Below are 26,255 nucleotides of genomic sequence, written 5' to 3' on the forward strand. Positions count from 1 at the left end.
TCTAAGACCAGAATTTACATCATAAAAAGTGTTAATTTCTAAGATTAAAATAAAAAGAAGAGTAAAGAATAACTTCCAATACAGCAGAGAAAAAATGGAATTAAAAAATATAAAGCAAAAATCAAGATAGGGAAGACAATCCATAAATATCTGTAAATAATATATCTACTAAAGTTCTAATATCCAGAATATATGAAGAACTCTTTTAACTAAACAATAAAAAGACCAATAACCCAACTAAAAAGTGGGCGAATAATCTAAATAGAATAAGAACAAATAACAAATCTATGAATGGCCAACAAGCATATGAAAAGATGCTCAACATCATCAGTGATCAGGGAAGTGCAAATTAAAATGACAAGATACTCCTTCACATGCAATGAGATGGCTAGAACTAAAAAGACAGGCAATAACAAGTGGTGACACAGATGTGAATAAGAACTTTCATACCTTGATGTAGGATTGTAAAATAGTACAGACATTTTGGGGGGACATTCTATCAATTCCTCAAAAGCTTAACCACAGAGTTACCATATGAACCAACAACTTCTAGGTATACATATATCTAATTGAAATCAAAACATGTAGAAGAAGGAACATAGCAGAATTAATCAAAATAGCTAAAACGTGAAAACCACTTAAATATCCATCAACTGATGGATGAAGAAAATGTGGTATATCCACAAAATAGATTATAATTCAACCATAAAATAGAATGCAGACTGATAATGTTACAATATGAATCAGTCTTGAAAATATTATGGTAAGTGAAACAAGTCAGTCACAAAAGACCACATATTGTGTGATTCCATTCATATGAAATACCTGGAATAATGAAGAGTAACTGCTACTAGTATATCAATTCTTCTTTGGAGTGATAAAACCATTCTAAAATTTGATATTGGTGATGGCCGCACAAAACTAAATACACTAAAAATCATCTACTTGTATACTTTAAAAGGAATTTTAAAATATGCAAATTATATCTTAAAGAGTTGTTACACAAATATTAGTGAGTTTCAACAACAAAAAAATCAAGGGACAAATCATTTTAATCCTACAAAAAATTTATTCCAGAGTTGAAGGATCACTCTCCAGCTCACTTTAAGAGGCTAGCATGTCCTTGATATGATATACAATAGCTGTTGTGATAATAAAGAATTCCTTATAACCAAAAGTAATTAGCAAAGAACAGATATGTCTAGTATGCTAAAGAAAAGACCCTTGCATTAAGACAAAGACCCTCACATTAAGACAAAGACCCTCACATAGGAAAAACTCTAAACAAGTTCTTTCTAACTCTTAGAATTCTATTATTTTATATTTAACAACATTCACATTTAATAATCTTAAACATTGCCAACATTAATTTCTGGCAATGCTCACTTCTGACAAATATGAGAAAACTAGCTTGCAGTGGAAATTTCAGTGCACAGAAAAATAGAGAGAAATCAACTTCAAGTCACAGTCAAAAACCGTGCAGACCATATCTGCTCTTCAATAACAGTATGTGCAGTAATCTGAAAGCTGTCAGGATTGATACACTTGCATCTTAACAACATGAACAAGGTGTTGACCTATTAAAAACTGTCAAACATTTGAATCTTGTTATTAAAATATAGATTCACATTATTTACTTTGTGACTTAAAACTTTTCCAGGTTCACATATTGCTTCCGATGAATATGTCAAAGTTCAAAAGAATACCAATTTGCAACTGAAAATACCGCAATATCGGAAATCAAGTATTTACTTAAGAGTTATGGCTGTAATCACCATATAACTATCTACTTTATTTAAATAAATGAGAAATGCAGAAATATGCTTGATATATTTATTTGATTATTTATGTTACAATATACTCACTCATAAGTCAAGCAGCTTAAATTTAGATCAACCTACTAATCATTCTTAATTCAGCCTAATGTATACATCTGAAACCAACTTAAGTCACTTTTATGCTTAGCATTTTAATGATTATACTATATTGCATATGATGTTTTGCACAGTCTCCATTTATGTAGTTATACATGGATATAATTAAAAGGTGTGGCTGTCAATAAACAGCATCACAGTTTCATGTTCATTTATTTTGTAGATTTTTCTTTTTAGATTGCTTTGTAGATCACTTTCATCTTCGTGTAGATCTTTCAATAAAACTGAGTTACATATGCACTAGCATATTAAAAAACTAACAAAATTCAAAATATCAGTATATATAGATATAACAACCATAAAAAGAATTTCTTTAAAAGTACCTTCTTCAAGGATGGGTCGTGGGATAACAAATGGAATCTCCTGCAGAGGGTCCATATACTTGTGGCCAGCACTAATAATCTTTATTTGAGGCAGGCAGAGAACAAGTGTTCCTGGCATGGTCTGTCCATGGTACCAACTTCTTACTGTTCCAGGAATGTCACCAGATACAATTGTACTTGGGGAAGGCAGGCTATCATTTGGAATGAATACACAACAAGATTGTACTTCAAGCTAGAAAAGAAAAGCAAAATTAAATATTTGGATCAGGCTAAATTTGAGAATAAACATACCTTCAAATACCAATATCTTTACCAGAATAAACAGGCAAGCGAATAAAAAAGAAAATGTCCCATACTTGTGTCTTTATGAGTTTCTTTTTCTAAAGAACACAACAAACACTTGAAAAGGTTTGTTTTTTGCTATACATCTGATCAAATGGGTGCAGTGACATGAGCTGAAAACATATCTGCCTTTCCACAGTTCTATCCAAGAAACATAACTGAGTTAGAAAATGTTCTGGCAAAAAAAGGTGAGAAAATCCTCCTCCTTTTGCGGTTCATTAGATTTTGTTAACACCAGCTAAGTCCTTAGAACTGACTACCATTTTATTGCTCTTACTTTAAAAAACACACAAACTTCTAATTCTATATGAATTTGGCTCATCCTTTTTTACTTTATAGACTAAAATATAAGAAAAAAATGTTTAAAATGTTCAGATGATATCTCAAGGCAAACATTAAAATAGAACACATTTATATCATATACTTTCTCTTTTTATACACATGTATACCAAGACTCAAGTATATATATCATATTTGTTATATATAAACACATACATGGTAATAAAGAAAATTCAGAAGACTTTAAGAGCGCTATTCCTTGCTTTTACTGTGATTTCATGTGAAATTTTTATACTTCCCTATCACCAGTGTAGTCACTTGGGTTGCTAGGGCCTTAGGTAGGTAAAACAAGATTAACCTGAATTCATTGTAAGTTCTTAATTCAAAAGCAACGTAGGTTGGTCTATTAGTTTTAGTTGGTTCTTACAAAGTAATATCCTGTACCAGGTTAGTAAACTGCCCAAACAGACTAGCACACTTGAATTATTTTTAAGAAAATAAAAAATATAACCTGTTAATTTTCTACAAAATATTTGGCATACAAAGGTATTATCTGAAAGTGCAATAAAAATAAACTTTGTTTGCTTAATACTTGGATATTGTAGTCAATTATATTAGCAAATGTACTAAATAAAAGATAACTAACAATATAGTAATATTACTTCTCTGGGGGCTTACATATTCCTTAGTGAGAGCATAATGATATGTAACAGCTGGAATTCCTTAATACAATAAATAATTTGCCAGCCTTATAAATAAGCAAACTTTCTCATCTTTGCTTCAACATTTCTGTGCATGGACAAACTTATGAATTCAGTGAAGAAAAATATAAGTAAAATTTTGCAAAAACAAATACATTGGTTCATAGATTATGAGCTCGTTTTTTAGTTTTAGAATTTTATCTTGCAGCTTAGACAATTTAAGTGTGTATATGTTAAGTAGTTAATTGATTTAAGATTACGACATACTTTTTTATTCTGAAACAGAAGTATATATTGTCTCAGATGTATTAAGTTTTTAAATATTAACATAAGTCATTGTCAGTGTTCAATAACACAAGTTAAAATGGCACACTGAGAGCATATTATCCCATATAAATACTGATTTGACCTTATAAGTATTTAATACTTCATGTAGGTACTGATGCTATGTTGAAAAATAGCTTTCAGTAATGTGACATAATTGGCTTAACATGTCGCCATATACAAATATATACATATAAGGCTGAGTGAGAAACGAATTGAAATTGTGCCAAAATTTCAAAAATCACAAAATATTCTAAAATTCCACTAATTCAGAAACAAATTATTTCATTACATTTAACAACCTGAGCAATGCATACAGAATCAATAGTATATTAGCATGAGATACATAACAACTCTAAAAAAATAAACTTTCTAAATATAATATATGTTGTGGGGATTTCTTTAATGATAAGAACCAAAACATATACATAATCCAAATTGCTCAAATTTATAATGTTACATATATTATATATACTAAAGCTATCACATAAATCTTTTTACACTTTTAAAATAACTGTTAAACTATATGTCTAAAATTGTGGTTTCAATGTAAAATGTTGAATGATTTATGCAAGTGAACAGAAAACTGCAGCAGTAAATTTTGCATTAATGTAAGGATCTGACAATCCAAGGGAAAGAAAATGAAGTAATCTGCCAGTAAGAAGTCCTCAAACTGGGGGTCAGATCATGTTCATGGAAACCATCTGGTTGGGACCCTCTGAGCCACACCAAACACAAATGATCTTTTAAAAAAAATATCCTATTCATTAATGCATCACAGCTGCACTGAGTGTTACTTCATTTTTCCATGGCAACATCCTTTCTGTTTCAAGGATCTTATTTCAGTTTTGGTAGCAACGTGTTCTTTTGCCAATATTCATGTGTTAAAGTGAAGGGATTATTACAAATTCTTGAAGCAGAACCACCCCTATTTTGATTCCTCTTAGGTCAAGGGCTACGTATCTAAGTATTACATACTGAAGATAAATCAATAAAGTAGAAATTATTTGGTATTCTTATTTTAATAAATAAAATTATCATCATGGATATTTTTTCTGAAGTTCCAGGTTTATGTGCCATTTGAAAAGATGCCATTGTGTACCCCCCATGTGTAAGATTTGGTAAACTTAGATTTTTCTAAATTGTTTGCTCTATAACTGTGATACACTCTGTGAAAAAGAAGAGACTAAGACAGGTTTCATTTATCATTAATCTGAACATTTTGTTTAGCCTGCTGTCTATCATATAGAACACTTTAAATATAAATGCTCTAAAATTTTTTCTGCCTTTTTAAATAACAGTCCTATTTCTTCTTCTCAAATGTTTCTCTTGCTTTAAAACTTTAGACTCCAGCAATAATTATGTTTTGCAAAATTTCTACAGAATGAAATAAATGTTTCAGGAAACAGCTTTAAATGTTTTAAAAAATGAAACATTTCAGGGTATAATTTCATTCACTTTTTTTTTTAATTCATGAATTCTTTAACATTTACAATGAACTGAACAGGAAGTCAGGAACACAGAGACAAAAGACATAATCTCAGTGCTTAAAAAACTTAAAACAATAGAGTTTTAAACTATCAATAGAATTTTCACTAGAGCACAAGCTCTATGTCAGACACTGCCTATTTTGTTCACTCTATTATCTCAGTACATAGTACAGTGCCTAGCATGTACCAGATACTAAAAAAATTATTAAATAAATGAACAATTAGTTTTATTAGCATCAGATATAGATGTTAACTAAAATAATTGTTTAATGCATGCTCGTTATTTCATTTCACAGAACAACCTGGTAGTTAGGTAACTTAAAAAACTGACTTGTCAGCCAAATGGGTACAATTCCTGCTGTGGAACCTTTGACAAGTTATTTAATTTGTCCATCACTTCAGTTTGATCTGTAAATGGAGGGAAATCAATATTGATATAAAGATGTAACATATAATTGCCACCTAAGTGTTTGCTAAATAGTCAATAAACATATACCGAGTATCTACTATATGCCAGATCCATATATTAGCCCTCACAAATTTATAAATAATATTTACAGTCCTTTTAATTTAAAATGCTATTATTATTTACAGTTGAACTATGTATATAGACACCACCAAAATACACAAACTATTGCCTAAATCATAGTTTACACAAACTATTGCCTAAATCATAGTTTACACAAACTATTGCCTAAATCATAGTTTCCCTATTTTATATATTCTCAATACACTATGAAAATACTTCAGGTATTTTATATGTAGTAGAAATCTAAATATACTTATTGAGGGCATTAAGTTAAAAACTCAAAAGTGAACCTTGAGGTTCACTTTTCAGAGTGAGTGTCATAAATCTCCACACTTTTTTCATAAATTCTTGTCAGGGGAAGATATAAAAAGATTCCTAGATTTGTATTCCAGACTTCTAACAAACTACTATGCAATTGTTGTCACTTTCTCAATGTGTATAAAGACAGAGTCCTTTATGCAAAATTTTAAGTATTACATGTAAAAAATTACTTTCACAATTAAGGTGAGTAACAGTTGATCCATCTAGTCTGAAGTGTCTACTCTTGCTTAATCCTGGAGATAAGCCAGGAAATTCAATGGACATAAGGCCATCCAGTGGATTGCACAATATGATTACAGCATCAGTGGTCATATTCTATATGTAACTTCCTGAGAGAGAGAATTCAATCGTCTTAGCTCAACTGGCTTATGGTACCCAAGACACTCTGATAATCTCACCAAAATCACACAGGAGGATATGGGCAATAGTTCCCTAAAGGAAAAAACAAAGCATTATTAGCAAAAGAAAGAAACAAGGATGCTTGGTATGAGAAATAAAGAGTTGATTACACAATACTGTATACTCAGAAGACTCAGAAAATACAAAAAAGACACCCAGGAAATGCCACAGAACAGCAACATAATCTCCGATGTAAAAGACAAAAACACACCAGGGCAGTGTTCTCCTTTATTTATGAATTCCAGGCCAGAGTGTTTTATTTTGTCCACTGCAGGTCACTGCCAATTATAAGCTTCTGGAATAAAAATGTAGCTCTTGATAGGATCTTTGCTGATTAGCAGATAGAGAAAAATTGCAAACAACAACTGAATTTAAGCTAACCTTTTGTAAGGCCCCCAAACCAAATTCATATTTTAAAAAAATTGTTCAAGACTACATGTAGTACTATAAAAAAAAAAAAAACACTACAATTAAGTGTGAAAGTTCCTCTTCCCACTGAAAAACAAATATTGTTTATGTCTTTATGTAATTTAAGTCTTTCTATCATAAATAAAAAAGAACAAGGGCTTAGCAAATATCAACTTTGGCTCCAAAATCAACTTTCCAGAAACTCTGATTCAAAACACATTTACTTGCTCAAGCTTCTACTAAAAGAATAATCCTTTGATGGCTTTAAGTTATGATGTTCTGTTTTATCTGATGACAACTTCAGAGTTTTGTTTTATATTTTGGTTCATAAAACATCTTGGAAAACAGATATTACTTTTTAAAAAACTAAGAATTTTAGTGTCCAGATTTTAATCATTTAATCAGAATCAAGTTTTATCTTCAAACTTTTTCAGACTACATTAATATCTGGAAATATCTAAATACATAGTATGTATAATACAAGGCTGGGACTAGTGGTGAGGCAAGCAAGGTACCTAGATCATATGCAAGATAACCTATACAAAGATGTATTGTTTAGTACTTCTGTAATTATACATTAACTTATACTCAATAAGCTTAGTCAAATGAGGAACATCAGACTAAACTCTCCACTTAAAATGGTTAAGATGGTAAATTTTATGTTATGTGTATTTTAGTGCAATTAAAAAGGAAAAAATGAGAAATATCAGTATCCCTACTCATAACTAATCTATAACGATGTGTAAGATTAACTTCATTTTCAGCTATAATGAAGGCACTGCATTATTATAAAACTAGCAAAAAAAAAAACAAAAGAACCCCACAAATGTGTTAGAATTAGAAATAACCAAAAATTACTTAATCTTACCATTTCGTACTGCAGATAAGCAAAGTAAGGCCATAGTTAACATACAGAATTTGAAACTGCTGACCACTGGCTCCTAGAAATTCCACACACCCTTGGCTTCCATTAACTCTCTAGCCTTTCCTACCACAATTCTGATTACTCCCTTAGTTTCCTTCAAGGATACTTTCTTTTCTACTGACTACTAAACTGGTATTCCCTTGTCTCACTGCTATTTAAACTTTACTTTTTTAAATGATCCATTCTGGTTTTAACCATCTGTAGATGATTCCCAAAATTATCTCTCTACTGTGAATCTCCTCCTTAACCTCTAGATATGAATATCCTACTACCTAATAGATAGCTGGATATTTTACAGGCAATTTTGAATACATGTGTAAATTCAAACTACCTATTTTCCCTTAACCCTGAAAAGGTACTTCTTCCATCATTAACGGCTTCATTATCCACTCACACAGTAAAACCAGAACCTGGAACACCATTTAGACAGCCTGCTTTCTCTCATTCCCTAAATTTATTAATCACTACATTCTGCTGATTTTACCTTAAGTCTCTCAGGAATCACTAACCAAGTGGCCTACTGTCTAGTCTTTAGAAATCATTCTTCAACATGCTTTGTCAATTTTTTGGTTGTTTCAGGCAGCAAGATAAATCTGGCCCCTGTTATTTCATCCTGGGCAGGCGATGTTCTCCAGTGTATCTTAACTTGTTGAATATTCATGTGCCTACTTGTGAGTTTACAAATATTATAAAGATTTCTTATATCATTCAGAATCTTAAATTGGAAGATATTCCTAGAGCTGTCAAATAATCTTGTAACTTAATACCATCTTTCTCACCCCCTGTTAATTATACAACTACTCAAAATGATATCAATAAAGAGTAGTTATGCTAAATTAGTCAATTTTTAGTGGAATGGATAAAAGGGAATGAACTTATTTAATACAACTACTTATATCATTATAAAATAACTTTTAGAACTAAAGTAAACTTCAAACAGTTAAATATTCTTGAGAGCTATTATATTCTAGATAATGCAATAGTATCATCTAGTTCAGTGGTTTCCAACCTTTCAGGCACCAGGAACCGGTTCTACTATGAGAATCTAATGGCTTGATGATCTGAGGTGGAGCTGAGGCGGTGATGCTAGTGCTGGGGAGCAGCTGCAAATACAGATGAAGCTTTACTTGCTTGCCCACCACTCACCTCCTACTGTGGAGCCCTGTTTCTAACAGGCCATGGACTGGTACCAATTCATGGCTGGAGGTTGGGGACCTCAATCTAGTTCTTCTACAAATGAGTAAATATTCATCTGAGACAGTATGTAAATTCATCATGAGCCAGGTAGTGCATGTCTTAGGCATCCTTTCAGTAAATGACTTTACCATTTCTCTTTGGGACTCTAAGAATTTTCTATGGGATCCCTCCAAGACAGACTCCCATAGATGCTTCAAAGAATGGCTCTTTGCCTTTTTCCTGTTAGATCTAGAGAATTACTGTTTCTTTTGTCTCCTCAGCATCTAGCTTGACACATAACAAAAATTAAGTGCTGAATGTGAGAATGAATAAAAAAGTAATAAATGAAGGAAAGAGAGCATTCCATATGGTATTCCTAGGTAATTAGCTATTTAAAAAATTAAGTTTATCCTAGGGCATTAAAAAGTTAAAATGCTTATGATTATTAAGTAAATACTTAGTTTTAAAAGTTTTTAAAAAATACAATATTTATCAAAAAGGATATATGAAATTTCAGAAAGCCAAGGAAGATATACTAAGAAGCAGTAGGACCTTGGAGCAATCCCTGAAATTAAATTCCATCTTCTTCACCATCTCCTCTGTGAGGAGAGTACAAGGCAAATAAATTTAAAAAGACACACTCTAAGAGATCTGCTGTAGTCTCACAATAGTAGAACAGATAAATACTTAGAAGAGAAAGCTATACACAACAGAGTCAAAAGAAGGCAAATTTTGTGTAGTACGTTAGACATCAAAACACAAGCTGTTGTCTGTAAAGGTATATTATACACTAAGTTTCAGAAAAGAAAAGTATTTTTCCTACCATAATTCTTAGTCACAAATCAGTAAAACCAGAATACAACTCCTAAAAACAGCTGGCTTAAAATAAAGTGCTAAAAAGCATGGTATATAAAGTAAATTACTGGAGAAAGATCTGATAATATTTAGATTTTCCCTTTTTTCCATGACATATTATTTGTAATAAATCATAATTTAGAACTTCAGATTGAACTATAATCAGATAAGTTCATTATTATTTACATAATCATAGTTAGAATATGTGCTCTACGTAGTTACTCTTTTTTTACTACTAATTACTTTAGTATTTACCTTTATCGAATACTAAATACATCACAGATTAACCCTTCTAGAAGATCGCTAAACTAATATGTAACAAGATGGGTAGTGTTCATCAGAAAAAAAAAAAAACCCACTTATATTACTGGTGATTTAAATAGTACAAACAGAATGTGTTAAATCAGTGAAATTAGATGAACACATAAAGGTCAGTAAGGCATTATGCAGAAACACAAGAAATAAAAAAGACTTCTTAGGTGATTTTCTGGTGACCATAGACCAGAGTAAGCTAAGAATAGGTTGAGTTTGACTAATTTGAGAAAGAGAGTATAACTGAGATAAAATTGTTACCATTCTAATTCCCATCAATAAAAGGTCTGCTTTGAGATTAAAGATTTTATCAAAATAAAAACTACATGTATAGTTTTCAGGAACAAAACCACGTATGGTCTAGTTAAGCTCTACAATGATGGAGGGCATGGATAAGTTTTATACAAGGACTGAGTGCTACATAATGAAAGAAATTATAAGGAGATAGTGTTTTATTTAAAGAGGCTAACACTGATTTTAAGTGTTCAGCAATATGTTCAGTACTGTATATATTCTGCTTCTACAATCCAGACAACATAAGATCACTAAATGTTTCTTGCATTCATGTCTCATTTGTTCCATCTGATGCCACCAGTACACTGAAGGAAACTCTAGGGAAGGAAAACAGGGGAGTCAACAGAAGGAGTTATTAGGATAATATTAACTGTAAAATTATGCGAGTTAAGATTGGTGAGACAGCTGATGCATGCAAAAAAGTCATATTTCCTGCAAGATATGAGTTAAAAAGAGAAACAAAAGAGTAGCAAGACACACTTTCTCCCTCCCACTCTTCTCTTAATTTTTCTTACAAGCAACATGCTCAGAAATGAGAATCTGTAAACGATTGCCAATATCCAGGTTATTGGCTCTTGTATTAGAGAGTATTTCAAATAACCACATTCACTGATTGATATTAGGCAACTGGAGTTGTTTTTAGATATATTTTTAAAAAGTGTTTTGATGGGTTTTCATTATAGTAATCAGAATATATTATAGTTATGCATAACATGTCTGTATCTGTCCGTGTTACTTTTCTAATACTACATAACAAATTACCACAAATGTAACAGCTAAATGTGATTTACATATCGAGCATTTGAAATATTTTAAATAATGCTTAAAGAGAAACAAAAAGTAGAATGAATTAATTTTTTAAATTCAAGGAAAATCTCAAAATTTATTTTTATAACTTTATAAGAAAGAACATGTAATATGTTTTCATATAATTTTGTTAATAATATGCAAATTACACCAATAGTTTTCATCCAAATTATGGAAATAAGATGGTATATGCATAAGTGTTACAATGAGAAAATTTTTACCAATACTAAAGGTGCTAAAAAAGGATCACTGAAGTTAAAATCATGATTTTTCATTTACCTGCAGTGTGAGTCTCTTTACTGCATTCCATACCGCTCCAATAAATTCTTTCATTCTTTCTTCAGCACTTCTACAGCCTTCGGATATATTCAGCATGGCTTTCACAGGAACTGACAACGGTCTAGATTCTAGTATAAGAATAGCTAGTTATTTAACAGAAATGTACCTTACAGTTTCACAAAACTATATAGAAAATATTTAAGATTATTTCTTCCTTGTTTAAAATTAAAACTATTTGAGATTATAAAATATTATATTAGATCGTTTTATCATAAAATTACTGAATCATTTGCAACTATTCAAAAATAAGCAAACAGCAAGTGATCAGGGTTAGGAGGGTGTTGGTTACTCTTGTCAGTGATTGGTGATTGGAAAGTGGGTTTGTGAAGCAATGGTAATGTTCTGTTTATTGAATACCTGGATGTATTCACTTTGTGAAAATTAAGTTGTAAAGAACCATCTGTCTATTACTCACTATAAAAGTAATTCATCAATAAAAACTTTATTTGAAAAGGGAAAATTCAACTACAAAGTACATGATTCATCCAAAATTGGTAAGAAATGGAACTTCTCATATGTGGATTCTCCTGTAACAACAGATATAGACTCTCTCAATTCTAAAAACTGACTTTGATGGTAATCAAAAGAAGTATGTGATTACATAAAAGGCAGATTTATATATTAAGAAAAATGTGATATTCCATTCACTATAGTTTTGTTATTAAAATTTTGTTCATCTAAAATAAGAGAATTGACAATTTTATAATGTAAATCTTCAGAAATTAAATAATTTAATAATTCGTAACATATCTAGAAGATTCACATATATTTATATGTTTTGTTAATGCAATGCAAACATATAATTTATATGTAATATTTTAAGTAGCATAAACCAATCAGAGATTACTTTTCAAGACTTTTACTAAGTTGATGATCCTAGGATGTTTTTCAAAGTAAGTGATACTATATCACCAGTATGAGAATGACAGCTGCCATATTTATTCATACTTTCCCTCTCCACCCAACTTGGTTCATATATTTGCATTTATATTACATTTACAATAGTTTAGGGCATGGAACACATACCTTTTTTCTCATACTGATAATCCCACAGTCTAGCATATTTGAAATTCAAAAAATGTTTGTTTAAAAAAAAAGTTTAGAAGAGATCCATGGAGATATCTGGGAGCAGAACACACTAGGAAGACAGAAGAACAATGCAAAAGTCCAGAGATAGGTACATGATTAGGATTTTCAAGAAATAGTATAGAAGCAGCAAGGGTAGCTAGAGCAGAGTAGATGAGAAAAGTAGGAAACATATTTTTGAAAGATTTTTCTCTGGCTACTACGTAGAAAACTGACTACATGGACCAAGTATCAACTTGTGAGAAATGGTGGCAGCAATGGTGGTAGTAAGAAGTGGTGAAATTCTGTATCCATTTCAATGATATAGCCAAGAGGATTTACTGATGGATAAGATGCATGGTAAGAGAGAAAAACAAAGCAAGTCGACTCCAAGGTTTTAGGTCTGAGCAACTGGAAGAATGGAGCTGTCGGAGGAGAAGTGAGAAAAAAAGAAACAAATTTTAGACCTGTCAAGTTGAGATTTCCATTAGACGCATAAGTGTAGATATCAAAGTGGCAAATGGATAAACAACTATAAAAAAAGGGAAAAGAACATGAACAGATAATTCACAGAAAAATGGAATTTGGCCGATAAGCTTATTAAGATACAGATATGCTCAACCTTACTAACAAAGAAATAAAAATTAAGACAACAATCATGTTGGCAAACATTTTAAATAGTTAATCTGTATGTTTACAAAATTAGTCATTGTTGAAACCTCTTGTGAGTATGTTTCATATAGCACAAATATAAATAAGTATGACCTACAGAGTAGAATTATAAGAGGGCCAATATGTATCTATCAGAATTTCAACACGCATATTTTTCTGCAAAAAAAAAAAGTCTCATTTCTAAGAATCTATGCTACAGAAATACTAAAACATGTGAGAGTGTATGCATACAGAGAATTTATAAAGGATGTTCAGTATCAGCGGTATTATTTGCCATAGCCAAAAAAAAAAAAAAAAAAAAAAGTGGGGATAGAAAATGTTAAGGAACTTATCTGTCCATCAAAAAAGAAATGGTTAAATTAACTTCATCTGCAATGAAGATTATCATTTAAAAATGAGAGACAAAGGTTTGATAGAAAGCACATTTTTAATACCTTGTAAAGTGAAAAAATCTATATGTGTAGCATAATCCAAGTAAGTTTTTAAAATTGTGTGTGAGCTTGAGCATGTATTTGTCTACCCCATACACAGAGAAAGTTATAGAGGAGTAAAAAGTAAACCTATGATGGAGGTTACACTCTGAGAAGGGTAAAATGGAATTTATGAGGGGTAAGGGTGAGGGGGTCATTAACACTTTATACTCTTTACATTTCATAATGTTTTATAATAATGAATTACCTACTATGATTTTTTAATAAAACACATTTCTTTTATAGTCACTTGAACTTCATTGCTTTTCTTTTGTACATTAGTAGTTATGAGAGGAAAAGGTTTCCTAAACTTACTGTAGAACTCTGCCTACTGAAATAACTGACTTAAATGTAGACCAACCACACAAAAACCTGCACATGGATGTTTACAGCATCTGTATTCATAACTGCCAAAACGTGGAAGCAACCAAGATGTTTCTCAGTAAGTGAATCAATATAAACTGTGGTACATCCAGAAAATGGAATATTATTTCATCACTTAAAAGAAATGAGCTATGAAAACACATGGAGGAAATTTAAATGCATATTACTAAGTGAAAGCAGTCAGTCTGAAAAGGCCACATACTGTATAATTCCAACTATATGACATTCTGGAAAAGGCAAAACTATGGAGACAATAAAAAGACCAGTGACTGCCAGGAGTTAGGGCACACAGAGGATTTTTAGGTCAGTGAAACTACTCTGTGAGATACTGTAATAGTAGATACCGGTCATTATAAATCTGTACAAACACAGTGAATGTATACTACCAGTGAACCCTAACGTAAACTATGAACTTTGACTGATTATGCTGTGTCAACATAAGTTCGTCAATTATAACAATGTGCCATTTTGGTGGAGAATGTTCATGATGGGAGGGCTATGCATATGCAGGGGCAGGAGACATATGGGAAATCTCTGCACCTTCCCCTCAGTTTTACTATGAATCTAAAACTGCTCTAAAACATACTATAAAAAGTAAATATTAAAAATGGAGACCAAATTTTAAACTATTTGAAACAATGAATATAAAATGTTTCCACAGTAGTTGTTAATGGTCAAATTTTCAAAATCTGATCTAGAATATCAGTGTTATGTAAACACTATTATTATAACTTAAAAATAAATCCATCTAATAAATGCTAACATTATCAAGCAGTTAAGACACCATTACATGAGTATAAAGTGATGTAATTTCAAGTTACTACTAAGCAAAACAGTCACATGTTTATTGCAAATGCTATCTTCTTTAATATGATGATCAAATAAAAAATAATTAAAGGAGGCCCTGAAATCTTTATGTAGCTTAGTGCTGTTCAAAAAGCTATGACAAACATAATCAATTAAAAATTCTCATTAAAGAGCGTTATCTGGCTATTAGAGATATAAAAGCACACTATTTTGGATATACTCATTTTCAACCCATCATATTTTCTAAAAGATAACAGGAAGATGAGTTTGTTTTTAAAAAAGGACAATTTTTTCTGTAGTTATATATATTTTATAGGTAATATATTTACACTTTATAAAACCATGCCAATCTTGATCCTTATTTAACCAAAACCTCTGTATCACCTACTACAAGCCAAGTACTGCTATAAGTGCTTCATAAATATTAGCCAGTTTTAACCTCATCACAACCCCATGAGGAATGCATGATTTTTTAGACTATCATTTTCAGATAGGGAAACTTGATCATAGACAAGTTAAGTAACACTCTCAGTCACCTGGCTGGTAATTGGTAAAACAGGGCTGAGAATCTAGTTTTTATTTTTAACTACTATTCTTTTAACTACTATGTTATAGTCCCTCTTCTGTTACTCAAATCTTGTTTAATTACTTCTAGTTCTACCAAATGTAATAAATGTATCATATTTTTACCAAGGATCATGGTACCACAAATAGTTCAGAAAGCATAAGATTTGTTCATTCCCATGGGAGCTAAATAAAATCTACATTAATATGATACACTGATATCCATTTATTACACTTCTTGTTTTCAACAATAAGGTAATTTTTAGACTAATACTTTAATGATTAAAATAATATCAACAATTATTTCTTAGGCATGTATCATCCAACTTGGTATAATACTGATCCTTTATTTCTGTGCCTTGGACAAAGTCCTCCACTTGGAGTCAATTTGAGTTAGAGTTTCACCTGTGCCACTGCAATAATTGGAGAAAGCAATTAATCTAAGTGTCAGAAGTTAATAATACCTATATCTAATGTCAAGAATGCTGTTTAAATCAATGTATATAAAAACAGCTCATAAAAGTATTGTAAATATAATGAATAATGATGATGAAAAATAACTGGTATAATGTATAAGAAAGAACTTTATCAGTTCTGAAACACTGCCTTCCTTTTCTATCACAATCAACCAATTGTTTTAGTTGTACCTTACATGCCATTCCCTCTGATTTCCCCAAATTAGATTTGGTCCTTCCTCTATAATCACAGAATTCTGACATAATTCTGTATAACATATTTGATTTTTCATGGTATAATATTAAACATTTGAATATTTGTGTCTACAAAAGTAGCGGCAAAGCACAGTTGTAGGGTATAGCAATAAATCACAGTGAGTAATGGTTGGACTTTGAAGGTACATCTTTGGTTCTGCCCCCTGCTAATCTTTCTCTTCCAATGAGAAATAATCTTTATAGACATACTTATTAACACCAATTAGATAAAATGGCCGAGGAAGAATAAAGCTAGAAAATGCAAACCACAAAATTAAATGACTAGTTTGGCCCCTATATATCAACCAATGATTTATATCAGCACATTCAACCAATGATTTATATCAGCACATTCCCTTCCTTTCTTAGGGTTGAACTGGAACCTGGTAACAATTACTCAAAGTCAGCAGATCAGAAAACTCTATTCTTATTTTGAGGGTTTGAGTAATAATGTCAATGGTTAAATGGTAACACTAAGTATACTATAGTATCCATAAACCAATGGCACCAAATACTGACATTTGATATCAAATGGCTTATGTTCTTGAAGTTCAAGATTCTCAAAATAACAAGGTTACTTCATGATAACAGTCAAAAACATTTGTTCTGCTACAGCAATAAAATTCATTTTTCATAGTTAGTGAATTAAAACTCTTTTTGTTTCATCTGCTGTGTAAAAGACTTAGGAGGTATCATAAAAGTAGCTCAAGTTTAGTACCTGGTCAATAAGGGAGGATGATTTCTATTAAGAGTAACAACAACAACAAAAGTTCCTATAGCAATTTCTCCTTTAACCATAAGATACCTAACCATCAATTTTTATATTTATGCACTTTATTCAATATAGTGCTTATACTAAGACAGTTTTCATTTTGCTGAAATAACAATCCATGTTTCCTTCATTTATTTATATCATGTAGCGCCTTGAAATAGTATAGTGCCTTCTTCAGTAAATACTGGCTGAATCAAATGATAGACTTTTTAAAAAGAGAAAAAAATCATCTGTACCTTCTTGAAATCTTCCCCAAATGGTGTATTATTTGACATTTTTGTCAAAAATGTAACTTTGTGTAACATACACATTTATAATTTCATTTTTATTTGAAATTTTAAATAATCACCTAGAAGAAAGTGTGCCAATCTTAATTTTTTTCTTTGCATTTATGAGGAATAAAACTATTCAGCCACGTACTTATAGCCAAGACAATATTGTGCCAGGGGACAGCTGTCTTAAACAGAGTTGAATTACTTTAAGAGGAAGGGAGGAAGGGAGGAAGGGAGGGAGGGAGGGGGAGGAGGGAGGAGGGAGGAGGGGAGGGAGGGAGGGAGGGAGGAGTGGAAGGAAGGAAGGAAGGAAGGAAGGAAGGAAGAAGGAAGGAAGGAAGGAAGGAAGGAAGGAAGGAAGGAAAAAAGACAGACAGACTTATAAAAATAAAAAACCTCCTGAGAATAAACCTTACAAACTCAGGCTGTGGATCATCCTGGAGCGGCAGCATGCTTTAAGCAGTCATTAGCTGAGAGATTACTACCAAAGAGAGCCCAAATGAAAAATTGTGGCTTCCTAAGAGATAAAGAGGGGAGAGCTGCCAACCTGGGAAAGAGAGAAAGGCTTCAGTAGGACTTGCAGCAGGGCTACAGAGTTGTTCTATCACAAGTTCGGAAAGCAAGAGGCTGAGTGACCACCGGGCTACCCAGAAGGGCATATTTTCTGGGTTTCCGGGCAGGGATTTGAAGGAAGAAGAGGGTAAATCCCTCAGAAGAGAAACCAGACCTGACTCAATAGTAATATGCAGTATGACATTTCCTTATCCTGTTCACAAAGACATCATAAAAGACTTGGATAAAGTGTTAGTTGTGCATAGGCTTAACATGTTCTCTTGCTGATGTATGGTATATTTTTGGAAATATTTTTATTACAGAATTAATATATATTAATAGGTGAAAAATCGAATAAAGCAGCTCACCAAAAAATAATGGAGGGAAGGAGGGAAGAAAAAAAAATTAAAATATTCCATAATTTGAACATGTAAGAAAAATCATTCGAAACTACTTAAGGAATATCTACTATGTTTGAGAGTCTATGTTAGGAACTAGGAATGCCATGGTGAACTAAAAAGACACAGTCTCACTCTCATTAAGCGTGTGCGCACGTGTGCGCGCACACACACATACACATATACATATACACACTATGTGTATATATGTATATATATATATGTGGCTTTAAAATTTTTTAAAAATGAAACAAAAAGCTCTTTAGTGGTGGAAGTTCAGACACCAGTGGAATAAATATATTTACATAAAAGTTTCCTCATAGCATGACTTGCAATAAGGAAACCTAGATACCATTTTTTATTCTATCAATTTAAGATACGTGATCTTAGAATCACTTCAACTATTTAAGTTCTAGTTTTCTCATACAAGTTTCAGAAGATAAGCATTAAAGGCTGCCCAAATCTCACTGGAAAAACAGAGTTTAGGCAGAGATTCTATTGTCTATTAAAAAAAAATTGAGAAATACAAAAAGAGGAGGAGAAGAAAGGGGAGAAGTGAGGAAGGAAGGAGAGAGAGAGAAAGATCACTGAGTAACACCATCTTATTGTAAGTCTTAAAGCAAAGATAATAATGTCTCTAGACTCTAACCTTCAAGTTATACCACAATGATCCATTGAGACGATTAACATTCTTTCACCCAACCTAATTTCCAAAATAAAACAAATAACAACAACAAAAGTTTGAACTTCCATTAACTTAAGTGTGTGTACACCCACAACCAACACTATTGCCACGAGAAAGAACAGCACAAAGTAGAATATGAGCTATGGCAACTTTCAGATAATATCATAAGATCTTGGAGGAGCATCAAGAATTTTTAAGTTGAAAGAGGCAGTCTTTTTGCTTACAGCTGTAACTCTTCCCCATGCTGGTATTGTTTCCCACATATTTTATACTCAGGACTAGGGTTTAACAAAAAGATCAAGTGAGTCTAAAATAATGTAACTGACTTTCATGTAGTAGCATGAAATTGCTGTCGATATTTTATGTTTGCCCTTCAAAGGCACCTTCGCACTGCTTCTCCTTCTGCAGGTAAGTCCTTACCCAACTTCGGTCTTTATAGTTACAAGAGTTCATAGAGAAACTAAAGATAAGCTAACCAGGAGACTGTGAAACAATGAATAAGAAATGAATAAGAAAACCTTGGTTAATCAAATTGCTACAAGAATTTGAATGGTCTCATACGTTTTGGAAAGCAAAAGAGGAAGGGGAAGAGAGGACGAGGAAGGAAGATGGAAAGGAACCTTACTCCTTTCATAAACTCAAAAATTTTATTCAGTGTCTATTTACTATATACCAGGATACTGTAGTAAGGGCTGGAAATGTGACACAATCCCTGTCCTCCAAGAGCTTACAATCTAGAGGGGAAATATAAACTTAATTAAACACAGAAGGTCTTCAAATAATGTCGAATTTTTCAACATTGCTTCGCTATAATGTTGATAAGGAAAAAGAACTGATTCCTGGACAGGACCACTGTGTGGTGTCTGCACATTATCCCTATGTCTGCATGGATTTTCTTCGGGTCCTCTGGGTTCCTCCATCATTTCAAAGACGTGCACATTTGGTGAACTAGTGTGTCTAAATTGTCCCTCTGAGTGTGGGTGTGTAAGTGCACCCTGCAATGAAAGGGCACCCCATCCACTGTGAGTCCTGCCTTTTGCCCTGAGCTACTGGGATGAAATCAGGCCACCTGAAACCCTGAACTGGAATAAATGGCTTGGGAAATAATTCTCTTACTTGTTTTTATTCATCTTAAGTGTATGTATGGTTCACATTTATTTCAATATTTAATACTGTAAGTGTTTCGGGTCCTCATTTAGAAGTATGGTGATGTTTTTGTGACCAGAAATATGCCAAAAGAACTTAACTCTTATTTACATCAATTAGCCTATGCTAAAATTGGTTCTGTCACTCATTGTTTCACTTAAAGTCCCAGTTTTCAAGAACCTATCACGACGTTAAGTGAGGACTTACTGTACATACGATTATTATCGTACAGTATGATGAATGCTATATTATTCAAATATTCCACAGAAAGACTGGCTAACTCAATTAAGCATTAACAAGAAAGTCTTCACAGAGGAGGTAACGACAGAGTTGGTTTGAGAAGGAATTCTTAAAAAAGAAGAAATTGTAGGCAGAAAGAACATGAACAAAGGAACAGAGGCACAAAGTTTAGTGTCAGAAGTATACTGCACATCAAATAAAACTGGTATACTTGACGTAGGTCTAGAAAGGTAAGTTAAAGCTTAGTTGTGAGGGCCTTAAATATCATACTGAGAAACAAAGTTTATCCTTAAACTACTAAGATGATGGTGGAAATACCTAAGTAGGAAGTATAATAAAATTTGGGCTTTAGAAGAGAAAATTCTGATATCAACACAGAGGATGTTTCATTGGAAGAGGGAGAAACTAAAATCGGAAGACTAATTAGAAGCTGTTTTGCTAACACCCTACATTCTTCTCATTTTATTTCATTGCTGATACAGAAGTTGTAAACTGACCTATTAGGACCCCAGTACATAATCTAAACTTTAACCTAAATAAATTCATGAAATGTGTTTATATGACCTACATTTGATCCTTTTTCTTTTAAGTGGAGAAAAATAAGTACTGATTCTTGACTAATGTATAAGAGTCCTGCACTACAAAGAAAAACTCCAGGCCTAAAAAATTCACTATTCTTTTGTCTGGTGATTTAATCTGGCACAAACAATTACAGTCATTTTTAAGAATACACTAAGTACATAATGTAAGTATTTATTGAATGTACTATTTAAGTTTCATTCCTTCAAATTTGTTTAAAATACTCAGGGAGAAAGAGAAAAATAGAGACTAATTAATGTAGGTTCCTACTTCTAAAGATATTTCTCTCATTGCCTAAGAAATGAAGTCACAGAACCCACACAAGTCAAATTCTTTTCCCAATATTATCTCACCGAAAATTAAACACAACTCTAGGGGAGCCTAAATGGACTTTGTGTTAACTTCTTAACCCAGTAGAAATAAGGATCAAAGATTAAAAATTAAGTTCTTTATTGCTGCTACATTTTGCACTCCTGATTACAGAACTAAGAATCGTGCTGGGTACACATACATATCTTACAAAACTGGAATAATGCTATACAACCTGAGTGATCTTCGAAAGACTACATTCCTCCAGCTCCCAAGAGTCACAGCCTTACTAATTCCATCTTACAAACCACAGGGTTAATACGTTCATGCCTTTTGTCTCCATTTACATCAGTCACCAAGAGAAGCCCAAAATTCCAAGGACAATCCTTATTACCCAGACCCTCATCACCAAAGAAATCTATACAATCCCCAACTGACCCCATCTCTCACTCCACAACAACACTGAAATCTCTTCCATTCTGCCCTCCAGAACTCATGCTACTTCATCAGCAAAAATCTCCTACATCATCCTAAAACTTTTCTTTGAACTTAGTCTTCATCTTCTTATTCTAACAAATCTGAGAACACTTATTTCAGTGGAGTCCTCTTGAGTAACTGTTTTCTCTCCCATACTCTTCATAGGATTAGGCCTAGAAGTGGGGTAAATGGCTTTCTTGGGCCTCATTGTCATTTCTAGTCTATTTTTGTACCTCTCCCCTAAAACAAATAAAAATAGCCTCACTTTGAATTTCATCCAATCACACATTCATTGCCCCTTCTTATTGGAAAAGTTCATCTGATCCTGAGGTCAGCACCCTTGCCCCTTCATTCTTTGGAAATTTTAGTTCCTGACTCCCTGTCATCCTCTGTGTCAGAGACCATAATGCTCATTAAACAGTCCATTCGTTCTCCTATATTACCCAGCCTGCATCTGGACAAGCCCACGTAAATGAGTCTCAACAACAAAATATAACCTAAAGTGAAATGATGCTTCCAAGCTTTGGAGGCAAGTAAGAGCTGGCTGGCATTCTTTCTTCACTTATCTTTCTCTTTGTTTATCTACTGGATACATGCAGACCGTCCAGAGGATCAACAGTGGGAATAAATGAAAAACGCCATGCTTGGAGAATTGCTTGGAAAACTACCAAATTGTGAACACAACAATGGATTTCCCTCGAACAAGAAATGAATTCTATTGTGTAAAATCACTAAGATTTTGTGGTTGCTTTAAAAAGCCATTGAACAACAATGACTAATAGGACCCATCAGAGGAATCGAACAGTTGATCATCTCTACTTTCTTAAAACATTTTCTTCACTCCCTTCTGGACACCACTGTCCCTATGTTCCCCTCTTACTTCACTAGCAGCTCTGTGTTGCTTTTCTTGCTAGTTTTTCATTTTCCAGACCTTTAAATGTTGAAAGGTCCAAGGATTCCATTGTTGGGGCATTTCTCTACAAACACCCTTTTTTTAGATGATCTCACTCAATGTCATGGTTTAAGTATCCTCTACATGGTGACAATTCCTAAGGGATAGTCTGGATCTACCTTCTAAACTTCAGACTATTTATCCATCTGTCTACTCAACATCTCCATTTAATAGGAATTTCAAACTTAACATAGTCAAAGCAAATCTTTTTGAGTCTTCCCTCTCTGCCTCCATATCTTTCCTTTCATATTCAAGTCTTAGTAAATAGCAAATCCACCTTTCCAAATGCCCAGATTAAAAAAAAAAAAAAAAAAGATCCCTCTGTCTCACACCATACTGTTAGATAACTGGCATAATTTTATTGGCTCTATCTCAAAATATACCTCAAATTTGACCTATGTCCTCTAGGGATATTATCCTGGTCCAAGTCACCATGATTACAGGTACACACTATATCAATAGCCACATGGCAACTGGCCTGTTTCTACACTTTTCTCCCTAGTCTACTTTCAACATAGCACCCAGAGTGACAGATATCCTCCAAAAGAAAAGCCATATTATTCCTCTAATTATAATCCTTCTGTGGCATCCAATCTTACTCACTTCAACTAGTCAAAATTCCTACAATGGCTTTTAAGTCCTTAGAGGACGTGGCTTCTCAATTGTCTTTTTGACTCCCCCTTCTATCCCTCTTCTCACTGCTCTCTGCTCCAACCAGGTTGCCCTCCTTCCTATTCCTGGAAGGCAATAATACTGGCAAAAATACTGGGTTGAAGAATATCATGTCCACATCACCTTGCTTCAATCCCCCATTTCCTCAAGTCTGTAGAAGATGTCACAAGCACTTAGGGAATTTCAGCATAGCAGAAATAAAGGCAGACAGATGTTGATTTGTGAATCTTATTATATTACTATTATTTCATTCAATTGGTGTGGCCCGGAAAACACTCGAAAATGAGATAAAGGAAAATGCTGACCTCTTCCAAGATTTATGGGCTATGGAAAAGTTGCTTAGTTCGATTTAATAAGCCTTACTGAGTACTTACTTATGCTAGGACCTAGAGAAACAAAGATATATAAGACGGGTTATGCCTTTGAGTAGTTTACATTTGAATGAGGTAAATAGATGGGTAGCTTACTAAATCGATAGGTGGCACAGACCTATTTTAGAAAATTTTTATCATAATGTAGGAAGTGTAATAACTATAGAAGCACTATCTTATAATAACTTTTCAATCTTTTCTCAACCACATATGATTAGCTATGGAAAAGAAACTATCATTCATAATCCTAATGAATTTTGGTGTCACCAGAAAGAAAATTAAAAATACCTCTCGTAAAGGGTAAAAAAAGAGTCGATTTTCAAGTGCAAAAATAACTTAAACATGTGCTTCTTTCTCCAAATCTATGACAACCAACCTGCTGGAAATCTTCATCACTGTAAAGGAGGGTAACCAACATTTCTGCAAAGGTTCTTTCTCCTCCAAATATAACCTACAGACTACTCTCAACCATAGACTACGATTCAAGAATGAATAGCATCTATGAAAACCAGTTTCCTATCTGATGTTCAAAGCCCTGTGTAAGCTGGTCTTGCCTCTCTGAATCTATTCAACTTTATTTTCCACTACTTCCACTAAAGAATCTCCACTCCGATTCACCACCTTTCCCCTGCTGTTCACCCAAGTAAAGTGCTTCCTTTTTACTCCTGCAATTCTTACCTACCTCAAGTTATACCTCTCCAATGAAAACTTTTCCATTTTCTAAAATCTATAGTAATGGTTCTTTCCCCTAAATTTTCCTCAGTTCTACAAAGCCTACTGCATTGCACATGACTTTTTTCTCTCTAGCTAGAACCTAAAGTTCATCAGAACAGAAGCCATGCCATATACTACTTTGAATTTCCCAAAGCACTTAGCACAGAGTTAAGAATACTGTAAGAACTCATGGTTGTATTTATTATCTGACCAAAGATAAAATTTTACCTCAATATCCTGGTTGTACCTGAACTACTATCATATTTCAACATGTAAAAAAATACCAAACTTCTGATGTAGTTACCCTGAAAGATTATATGCAACAATTTGAAATGTACCCAAAACTGCTGACTTCTCCTAGATATTTGATAAATATCCCTGGGAAACCGGGGAACAGATATGAAAAGATATAGATCATCAATTTAAATCAATTAAAGGACAGGGGGCAAAAAAAGGTTAAGGAATTTGACCATTAAACCCCTAATAAATAAAAATAATGAGAGAAAAGTTTTATTCATTCATTAAACAATTATTTACTACATACTTATTCAATGCCAGAAATAGCTGTTAGATTCTGGGAACACAAAAGTAAGCAAGTCAGATATGGTTCTTAACATTAATTCTAGATGACAAAAGGAATGGAAACTATGATGAGTGACAGGAAGACAGAATAGTGTTAAGGTAAGGAATTTGGGAGGAGTGACACAGACCTACTTTAAAAAGACTGAATAGGGAAGGTTTGTATACTGAAAGGGTAACCTTTAAACTAAGACTTGGAGTAAGAAAAGTGCACAGCTATGAAAAGAGCAATGGAAACAGTATAAACAACATATGCAAAACATCTCAGGCAAGAAAAAGTATAGAGTGTTTGAAGAAATGAAAGAGGATGAGCGTAAAGAAAAAATGACAAAAGATGTAATGGAAGAACCTGACGAAGACTAGATTAGGTCAAACTACGCAGGCCATGGTAGGGAGTTTGGATTTTATCTTGAGTGCAATAAAAAGAAAAAGTCAATAAAGCTTTTTAAACAGGGAATAAAATGATCCAATTTAGATTTTTAATAAGATGACTTTCTGTCATCTGGAAAGTGAATTAGGATAACTGAGATCAGATGATGAGATAATTTGGAATCAACACCAGTGAGACTAGTTAAGATATCCTTACATTATTCTGTATAAAAAGTTACTGGCTGACTAGGGATGTTGCATACAAACAGATTGAGGGAAAAGATTCAAGATGTAACAGGCAGAGTGGACAGGAAAAGGAGAAACTCAAGATAAATCCTCAGTTTCAGCCTTGAACTACATGGTCAATGGTAGAGGGGAGAGGTACAGAGTTGCAGAGATTTGACACATTAGGTTGAGAAGTATGTAAGATACCTAAACAGGGATGTCTAGGCAATTGAATATGAGACACCTTTTAACAAAAAGAAAAAATAAGACCAGCATAACAAACAAGTCAGTTAAGACAAATGTGAAATAGAAAGATCATCAGGGTAAAATAAATATTATTATAAAGGCATGAATGGAAACAATAGGTTTTAAGGCAACTTTAAGACAATTAAGATGGGAGAAAACAAAAACTAAAATTACACTGCAGGGTCAGAAGGCAGTAGATGAAATAAGCTTCACCATGCTTGAAGTCTATACCTTTCCTTTTAAAATGCAAACATATAAAAAATGTGA

At 32.9% G+C, this 26,255-nt stretch overlaps 1 protein-coding gene across 15 annotated transcripts in view; it reads right to left on the minus strand.

Moving 5' to 3' along the window:
* The window catches only part of VPS13B (vacuolar protein sorting 13 homolog B), a 685,469-nt gene that overhangs the window by 376,051 nt on the left and 283,163 nt on the right, over nucleotides 1-26,255 (minus strand). For all 15 annotated transcript variants that reach the window (XM_039853834.1, XM_039853836.1, XM_039853835.1 and 12 more), the window contains 2 exons: nucleotides 11,699-11,826; nucleotides 2,258-2,489 (listed from right to left, as the gene is read on the minus strand). In XM_039853834.1, coding sequence (XP_039709768.1) covers nucleotides 2,258-2,489; nucleotides 11,699-11,826 — 360 coding nt within the window. The remainder of the gene's footprint in view (nucleotides 1-2,257; nucleotides 2,490-11,698; nucleotides 11,827-26,255) is intronic.

The sequence above is a fragment of the Pteropus medius genome, unplaced genomic scaffold, assembly GCF_902729225.1.
Source record: "Pteropus medius unplaced genomic scaffold, Ma_sr-lr_union100, whole genome shotgun sequence".
Classification (NCBI taxonomy): Eukaryota; Metazoa; Chordata; class Mammalia; order Chiroptera; family Pteropodidae; genus Pteropus; species Pteropus medius.